This window comes from Metarhizium album (genome assembly GCF_000804445.1).
Source record: "Metarhizium album ARSEF 1941 chromosome Unknown scaffold_8, whole genome shotgun sequence".
NCBI classification, from domain to species: domain Eukaryota; kingdom Fungi; phylum Ascomycota; class Sordariomycetes; order Hypocreales; family Clavicipitaceae; genus Metarhizium; species Metarhizium album.
The window spans coordinates 658,937-668,308 of NW_024467582.1; the positions used below are offsets into that span (position 1 = coordinate 658,937).

Here is a 9,372-nt window from a genome sequence, read left to right on the forward strand (position 1 = left end):
ACCGCCAGTAGGTCTTGGTTCCTACCGGCAACTCCTTAGCCAGTCTATCACTTTGACATGATTTTGTTCCCGCCAGACACGCTGCCATGCCCGGATCAAATCAAACAGGCTCCCTCTAGCATTCAACTCATACAATCCTCCCCCCATCCCCGTGCTGCCGCAACAGAAATTTACAGCTTCTTGACAATCTCAGCCCACTTGTCGGTAGAGAAGGACTTGGGGCGCTCAATGGGAGCACCCACAGCGCGGTCGATAATCAGCTGGGGCAGGACACCAATAGCGCGAGAAACACCGAACAGGACGGTGTAATAGCTGGCCTCAGTCAGGCCGTAGTGCTGCAGAAGAACACCCGAGTGCGCGTCGACGTTGGGGTACGGGTTCTTGGTCTTGCCGTGCTCAGTCAGGACACCAGGAGCAATCTTGTACACCTGGCTGACAAGCTTGAACATGGGGTCCTCGGGCATCTTGGCTGAAGCAAGAATTAGCACATGTGCTTGGACAACTTTACCGTCCGAGGGGAAAAACGCATGTGAGCATTACGTACCGAGACCAAACTCGCGCTGGGCCATGTATCGGGGGTCGGTTTTTCGGAGTACGGCGTGGCCATAGCCAGGAACAACACGACCGGCGTTGAGGGTGGACCACAAGTAGTCGGTGATGTTCTTGTCGGAGAGATCCTCGCCAACAACCTTCTTCATCTCAGTGAGCCAGAGAAGCACCTCCTGATTAGCCAGGCCGTGCAGGGGACCGGCGAGACCGTTGAGACCGGCGGCGAGAGAGAGGAAAGGCGAGCTGAGGGCAGAGCCAACCAGGTGAGTGGTGTGGGCAGAGACGTTGCCACCCTCGTGGTCGGTATGGATGGTCAGATAGAGACGGAGCAGCTCGACGAAGTCGGCATTGTTTCCGAAGCCCAGCTGGTTGGCAAAGTTGAAGGAGTAGTCCTTGTCCTTCTGGATGGGCGCAACCTTTCCACCCTTAAATACGTTCTGGTAGATGCGGGAAGCAATGTTGGGCAGCTTAGCGATGAGGTCCATCGAGTCCTCAAAGGTGTAGCCCCAGTACTCCTTCTTGCTGACACCCTTGGCGTAGGCCTTGGCGAAAGAAGAAGTGTGCTCGAGAGCGGTGACAGCCAGAGAGAACTGGGCCATGGGGTGAAGGTCGGTAGGGCAGTGGTCGATGAGCTCCTCGACGAACTTGGGGATGTCGGAACGGGCAGCCCACTCAGCAGAGAGGTCGCGGACCTGCTGCTCGGTAGGGACCTCGCCCGTTAGGAGGAGCCAGAAGAGACCTGCGCGTTAACGGTCAGACGAGGAGTTCTTCATTCAAAGCCAACTGACATGTACAGCAACAAGCTTACCTTCGGGCAGCGGCTCCTTGCCGCCAGGAGCCTTGGGGAGAAGCTTCTGGCACTCAGGAATAGTCTTGCCACGGAATCGGATACCCTCCTCAGAGTCAAGGACGGAGCCCTCCCAGACCAGAGCCTTAATGCCACGGGCACCACCATAGACCTGGTCAAGAGTGACCTTGTCAACGACTTTGGAACCGTGCTCTCTGTAGAAGTCGTGTTAGCAAATGCCAGTCGCAAAGCAAGATACTGTTTGTATTGAGCTCGCTCGCGTTTCCAAGCAGTCGGCAGGTTCGGAAGATTCGGTGCTCACTTTCGCAGAGCCTTGATTTGCTCAATCTTCTCGGGGAGAAGTTCGGCGAAGCGGTCTTTCAGAGTCTGGTGGTTGAGTCGTGTTAGTGTGCGGGAATCGACGGCACAGCCCTTCCCAGATGGCTAAATCAAAGTTAAGCTCAAGCATACCTGGGTCTTGGCCGAATAGTAGCGGGCAGCATTGAAGGCTACGGCCCGGCCATTGAAGGCTTGGGACTTGAGCGAGGCCCGCAGGGCAGAGTTGCTGAGGCGAGTAAAGGAGGCCATTGTATGACGACTGGGGATGACGAAGAAGGGAGGCGCAGAGGGAGATGAGGACAATTACTATGGGTATGGGGCCTAATTGACGGAAGTGAAAGGGCCTCAGGAATAAGTCCCTGGCGTCTCGATATGAATAAGAAGGTCTGGAGCGTTTGATGGGTCTGGTCTCGGGAGAACGGAGAGAATCAGAGAGCAGGGCAGTTAGTTGGCAGGGCGTGGTCGCAAGCGAAGGGGAAGAAAAAAATAAAATTATTGCCCGGGCACTGAGATTCATGGCAATCATTGATCTCTCTTTTTTTTTTCCAGGGGAGGGAGGGGCACCTGGGAAGGGGCCACTTGAGCACTGAGGAGCGCTGCTGCAAGGCAGGAAGTACGTAGGCACTTGAAACTTCAGCGCTCATCTTGGCTGCACGGCTGCGCTTCACGGCCCGCTTGTGTGCTGCTGTCCGGTGCACCCGCACCCGAAAACCCCGAGGTGCCGGCACGAAGAGAACCAGTTGGGCTGCTCTCTGGTAATCCGGCAGCAAGAGCAGATGGAGATGACGCAAGCTAGCCGTCGATACCTCACACGTTATAACAAATAACGCATCCGAAGTGGAAATGTTGTCGGCCACGGACCAAGGGCCCGTGATATTTTATTTTGATGGCACAAGAAGTTTTGCTCTTCCGTCACTGGCCGGGCCACCGCCGCCTCGTCTAATTTGCTTGCTTGACCAATTTCGCTACCCAACTTTAGTCAGAGAACGGAGTCCTTGACAGGTAGCTCCGGTACCTTAGGTGGGCAGGCTCTTGACTTCAATTCATGTGTTGTCCTCACCTAGTGTAGGCCTTGCGCCTATCCGAGAATCGCGGCCTTGGCGCCAGTCAAAAGTGCTTGTCATGGCCGACGAGGCTGGGGACACTGTAAGTACTAACTAAGTAGGTATACAGCCACGCCGACACCTACCTGACGCCGACACCCCTGCCTCTCGCCGCACACACGCTCACACGCTCACACGCTCACAAGCCAGACACGCATTGGTCAGTGGTCACTGCGTCAAGTCACGTTTTTCTGATTTTTTTTCCCGCACCTGACTGGTCCTCCTCCCTACTTAAAGTGTCCGCTCGCTGGAAGACTTGCTGCTCCCCTGCCTACCCCGTGGTTCCTTCTGCATCCTCATCGAAATTTCCCTTCTTCATTATCTCTCCCTCTTAGTTTCATCAGCACAACTCGGACACCTCATCAGCTTGGCTTCGAAATCATCAAGATACGCTCTCGCCCGTCAGCATCTTCGCGTTTCTCGTCCTCCGACGGCCTCTTCCTCTGTTTGCTGATTTTTTTTTTTCGCCACCAGCCGGCTAGATTGTCGTACTAAACAGAAAGAGTCTCTCTACCCATTTTGACCAGCCATCCGTGAACACATCGCGCCTTCGCATCATCACAGTAGAAGACGGTTTCCTAACTTGTGGTGCGCTTCTTCCTTCGCTTCTATAAGGACGTCGTCGCGTACTCGGCTATTTAATCTCAAACCCACACCGTCTAGCCGACGCGTTTCCGCCTGGTCGTACAGTACTTCGAGCCTCGTAAACTCACCGTTTTGTTGGTATTGGCCTATCAATTTGCTGTGAACGAAAAGAGATCAGTCAGACGTCAAACCGTCGGATTGGACTAAGGGCTTGTATATTTGCTCGTCATTACGTTCCGGTCAAAAGAGAGAGTCCAGGAGAGGTGATCAGGCTCTCTTTATTTGCCAGTGGCGGTACCCGACCGCGTCACTGCCCTTGACTTTCGCAGTCTTCCTAGAACTTGGTTCTCGCATCTCTGGGTCGCGTCATGTCGTCCGCAGTCGCAGACTTGGAGGCCGGCCTCCAGGCCATGCTGAATTTGAAGCCGCCCGGTGTGTCTGGATCTCGTATCACTAGTCTAACATCACTCTGCGTCGCGAACATACAGGTATTACCATTCCATCCTAATGCTAGTCTATCTAGCTCTTCGTCATTTCCGTTTCCCCTTTTGAGATACTAACCACCAACCAACATAGTCTGAATCCGTACTTATTCAGAAGATTTACACACACTTCAAAAAGGCGCCTGGGACACACAAATTGGGGGTTCTCTACGTAGTAGACTCTGTAACCCGAAAGTGGCTCGAGCAAGCAAAATCTCAAGGAAAACCAGTAAACAGATCTGCGCCAGACGGTACATATGCCGCCGGGGTACGCCGAGTGACCGACCTAATGCCCGTGTTGATGAATGACATTCTCCAATCCGCCCCAGAAGAACAAAAGGTACGCAAAATTTTGAGTCTGCAAAAAAGACCTTTACCAAGACAACTATCCTCATGCACCTGTTTATGAAATGCTGCGATGGCGGTTGGGTCGTGACAATGCTCGGATTGTTGGCCACAAAAAACCACAGCTGGACATGAGACTGCGCTGCTCTCACGCAGGCACATCCACTCGGCCATCGAAACAGCGCATAAACCATCCAGAACCGCGACCTGAATAGTAGCTTACCGTACACTCACTTTGTAGGAGAAAATTAAGAAGCTCTTAGACATCTGGGAGAAGGGCCAGACCTTCCCCACCCAGATGATTGAGTCATTCAAGGAGAAGCTGACGGCTCCCACATCTAGTATGTATTTCCCTGAATATCTGGGACTGTTCTCGTCCAGAGGTGTCTGCCGTGAGCCTACGATCAATCCCGGTCTGGCTGTCACGGAGTGACTGCGGAAACTGGAATATATTGTCTCTAACAACACATGCTTCTCTCAGAAACTTCGACAACTCCCCCCGGCAGCCCCCCGGCATCGGCCTTGGCTGCCTTGCAAAGTCACGCTCCCCCCTCAGCTGCACCAGCTCCAAATGGCTCATCGATTTTGGAAGCCCTTGCGAACATGGCCAGGCAGACGTCAGCTCCTGGTAGTGCCAACAATAATGCTTCCAACCCGCCAGCACCAGTAGCACCAGCAGCACCATATAGCATTCCGCCTTCCGCCCTTCCGCAACCTGTGTCGTCCTCGACGATACCACAACCGCACTCTCAAGCACAGCCATCGTATCCCCCGGCAGCACAGCCCGTAACCGTGCCGTCCCTTCCATTCTCACTTCCTCAGACGGCTGGTCAGGCCCCAGCGTTGCCTAACAACGCGAGTAATCCTCACAACCCTTTTGCTACTGCAAGCCCAGCTGCTCCTGGTGCCGGTGGAGCCTTAGACCCAGCTGTGCAGCAGCAGATTCTGTTGATCAAGGCCCTCGCTGACCAAGGTGTTCCATTTGATAAAATTCCTTCTCTGATCCAGAGTATGACAAGCAACAGTGCCGCTGTTGGAAACAATGCTGGCGCTCCCCATACCGGCTTCCAGCCACCTGTACCAGCGGCACAAGGGACTTTTTCCACCGGCGGTCAACAACCTTGGGGCGGTCCCGCTCCTGTATCTAGTGATGGGCGTGACCGAGGCTATGAGGACAGTATCAGATCGCCTAGATATCGTGGCCGAACCAGGTCCAGGTCTCCTGATCGAGGCCGGGGATCCCGCGACTCTCCTCGTGGTGGACGAGGTCACGGGCGCAACTCTCCCCCGAATGGTCGCCATGATCGGGACCGCAATGGCCGTGGAGGAAACGACTACCGTCACCGTAGCCCTCCAGGTCGCCGTGGCCGAAGTCCCACTCCTCCCGGCAGTTTCCCCCATGTTGAACGATGGGTCGATTATGATTCCAGTGTCCCATCTGGCCATATTAAAGTCTACAGTCGAACCCTCTTTGTGGGTGGTGTAACGTAAGTACTCCCATCGTCCCAGACCCAACTTGGCCCGGCCGTACCAAGGTGCTGCAGAACCGTCATCTAATATTCTGTTCGTAGATGCTCCGAGGCCGAGCTTCGGCGAGTATTCAGCCAGTTTGGCACAGTTCAGACTTGCATCGTCAACAAGGACAAGCGTCACGCGTTCGTCAAGATGCTGACCCGCAAGGACGCTGCCGCCGCCAAAGAAAGCATGGAAGAAAATCGCGACTGCGAACATCCGCTGAGAGTAAGTCTCGCTTCGCATCAACGTCATTGTGAATTTGTGCATGCTGACTGGGGATTTTTCAGACCCGCTGGGGTGTCGGGTTTGGTCCCAGAGACTGCAGCGATTACGCCACTGGCATCAGCATCATTCCCATTCCGAAGCTCACTGAGGCGGACCGTAAATGGATATTGACTGCTCCTTACGGCGGCAGTGGCGGTCGTCCAATCGAGTCTGGCCTCTCTGTGGAGGAGCCCGACATTGAAATCGGCGCAGGCGTCTCATCCAAGGCCATCAGTCGTCGTATGCAAACCGACAAGGGCGGCAGCAATGGACCCAAATCTACCAGAAACCGTGACGAAGATGCGGGAAGAGGCGGTCGTCGCGGTCGTGATCAGGGCAATGGCGGCCAAGGGAGCACGACCCCAGTGTTCCCGTTTGGAATTGGGGCCTTGCCTAATGGAATGCCAAATTTCCCTTCAGGGTTTCAATTCCCCGATCCGAGTGGGCATTGATTAGGTGTTGTCGCAATGTTTCGTGTCTCTTGAGATCTTGATACCCAGGGAGGGACATCGGTGGTTTTGGGGCCCGAGGGATGGGACTGCATAAATGGAGTGAGTGTTGGGAGTCTCGACGAGCAGTCCAGACTGCGAGCCTTGCCCTTCTTTTGCTTAGGAACATGTATGGGGAGTATTCATTGGTTAGGGGAGGGTTCGTCGTTTTCAGTGTCTTTGGCGCCATTTACAGCATTCAAATGCGCCTCTTTCAAACTTTACCTTGTTACATGTTACTTACGGTTTCGTGAATTTTCCACACAAGTCGCTCGTGGCTTGCATACGATACAGGACTGCAGTAGTTCTTAATGTTTATTGCTCAACGTTTGTAGTGCTCTCTCTCTGGGCATCTGTGGTTACTAGTATATAACTGCCACTCGCGTATTGAAACTCAAGTTGACTTCAACGTCGGATTCTCTACTTTGCGCCCTGAAATGGCCGTGACGCTTGCATAAGGTCTGTGGCCACCCTATACCGCCGTTTGCACCGTGTGTGTAGGTGCGCACTCGAGTTGCATTTCTTCGTACATTCCATCCGCGGGTTGGTTACCTGCTAATTTTTTCTCTTGCTTATATTTGTTTGCCCTGGAAAATTGGCAAAAGAAGCGGTAGGCAGGCACGTGTATGTTGTTTCTTCCCATTAGGGGATGGTTGCTTGATACTCTGCACCAAAGAGCACAACGCATTCGACGCGCACCTACCAAGCCAGAGACTAACAGCCACAAGAAATACGCCAAGTGTCCTGGTATGGTAAACGTCCGTGGGGTCGCGATGGACCCAGCATGACCTCGGCAAATGCAGTACTACTACTACGTACTGCCGTGTTGATGATCATAGTATTAGAACGAAAGCACACGTTCTTTGTTTTCTCTCCATTGCCTCAAAAACCCGAGCCGCCGCGCACTTCCCATTCCGGTGGACATTGTGCAGTATTATGGACTATGGTCTTTCGGCAGGTCGGATCGGGCGGGCTACAGCAGTCGGGAAGGACGGTTTGCCGGGGATATTTTCACTGTAATACCACCATTACGGGTGCCCGAAAAGAGACATCGAACTTTCCAAGTGAAGCGAGGGCTGGCTGCTGGGTAATCATAATAAGAAGACAGAGAGGCCCAGTGACGCGAGCCGGTTGCACCAACCAGAAGAGATCGGGGATAGTTATCACTCATGTTTCCTCTAGCGGGAACTGCGGAGTCCAAGAGTCTCACCTTTTCTTTTGGTCGGTGGTTATTCTGATGGGCGACCGCAACCGGCTCATCTCGTCCATTTGGACCAATTCAGAGGGGCGTAAAAATTAGGAGGGGACAACGACTCACCGACTTATTTCCCCCAAGCAGCTATTGATTTGAAGCCGCGAAACAGCCAGAACCATGTACTATTTCCCCCATACCTCTTCTCGTGCCCAGGGTCTCGATTCCTGGAAAGAAAAACCGGGCCACTTGATTCTATAGGAGCTTTCTGAACCTGGACCAAACGGCGATCAGGGGGTGAGTATTGGAAGAAAACTCAAGCAATTATCCGGCAGTGCCGCGTCGTGAAACCGAATGAAACGACTACAAAGTACAATTAGCAAATCCAGTGGTGACTGGGTCATAAAGGAGCACATGGGGAGTTGTGGCAGGGCCTTGATGTTGCAAGGGTTACCAACAGCGTGCCGTGACATAAACTAGAGGCCGCCTGCTAGAGATCCATGCACGTTACCTATGTTTGGTTGTCCATTGGTGATGTCTTCTGCTGGTTCCGTGAGTGTTTGACGAAACGTAACGTTATCTGCTGCGGAGGGTCGACGTCGTTCAAACTTCACACGTCCACATCCGTGCACGTCGGATTGTCCCATTACGAAATGAGCATCAATTGACATCGCTGGATTGGTCGCTGATTTTATACGTACTACTGTCAATTGCCAGCCGGTTTCGTGTTTTCGGTTAGCTGGATTCGCGGTAGCAGCCGAAAGGACAGAATGTGTGAAACTTGCCAAATCTGGAGTAGAGCTGCCAGTGCTTCAATGCTTCAAGTATCAAGACAAAACTGGCAGAGCCAAATGACATTTATAGGAAAAAATTGTGCCCACATGAAGCATATCGGGGGACCTTCAAAGAGACAGAAATAGAGAGACTGTTCACCACACCACACAAGTTTGGGACTTCTGCGTGACCAGGGCAAGGACGGGCGTGGCATGCGCGACTGGGACGTCGGTCCATGGTTCCTTCCCGCAAATGGGCATTTCATCCTGAAAAGAAGGATGCGCTCTTCTTCCAAGCACACATACTGCGAGTCTAAGCTGCATTACCTGTTCAGCCGTCCCTTTTTCCAATCCCAAAGCGTTTGATTTACGCACAGCTGCATGATTCGGACCATCAGGATCAATGCAAACCCTGCTTTCCGATCTCCTATTTTACTTCCTGTACCCGTCCCTGGATCAGGGATTTTGGGCCATTTTCTACCATCTGGAAACGATACCACGGATTTCCGCAGAGGAGGCTGAAACGGCTCGTCTCAAATGTCTTCTCCCTAAAAGTCGTGAATATCATTCCCTTCCAACCCATGCTGTTGTAAATAATCCAGTGCTGATACATCGATTTGAAATGAAAGGCCTAGGAATTTCACACAAAGATGTCGTCTCACGGAAGTGCTGCTCCAGTCCATTGTTGCAACCAAGGGGCAACCGGACCATGAATACTCATCACAGTATAATTCTCGGTTGCTGTATCCGTCCAACTTGTAGCGAGTTGACGAATATGATCTACATACGCAACTCAAGTCTACATGGCTGCGCCATCTCGTCGAAAGCGACTAGGCAGTGACTGGTTCTTGATGTGAATGGTGCACTGCGCTTTGACGTGGCCTATTAGGGCTTGCATATAGTTGTGTCACTTGGATCGAACGAGGATGGCCATCATCACACTACCCGAC

At 52.9% G+C, this 9,372-nt stretch overlaps 2 protein-coding genes across 2 annotated transcripts; one reads left to right on the forward strand and one right to left on the reverse strand.

The window, feature by feature from the left end:
• Positions 1-170: 170 nt before the first annotated feature.
• On the reverse strand, positions 171-1,924 carry MAM_03994 (Citrate synthase; the record flags this gene model as incomplete). Its single annotated transcript, XM_040822793.1, has 5 exons — positions 171-469; positions 545-1,288; positions 1,358-1,551; positions 1,659-1,723; positions 1,808-1,924. The coding sequence occupies 5 exons, from the start codon at positions 1,922-1,924 to the stop codon at positions 171-173; spliced, it is 1,419 nt and encodes a 472-aa protein (XP_040679299.1).
• A 2,210-nt stretch (positions 1,925-4,134) lies between these two features.
• On the forward strand, positions 4,135-6,421 carry MAM_03995 (Nucleotide-binding, alpha-beta plait; the record flags this gene model as incomplete). Its single annotated transcript, XM_040822794.1, has 5 exons — positions 4,135-4,185; positions 4,432-4,531; positions 4,672-5,677; positions 5,762-5,930; positions 5,993-6,421. The coding sequence occupies 5 exons, from the start codon at positions 4,135-4,137 to the stop codon at positions 6,419-6,421; spliced, it is 1,755 nt and encodes a 584-aa protein (XP_040679300.1).
• Positions 6,422-9,372: the final 2,951 nt, after the last annotated feature.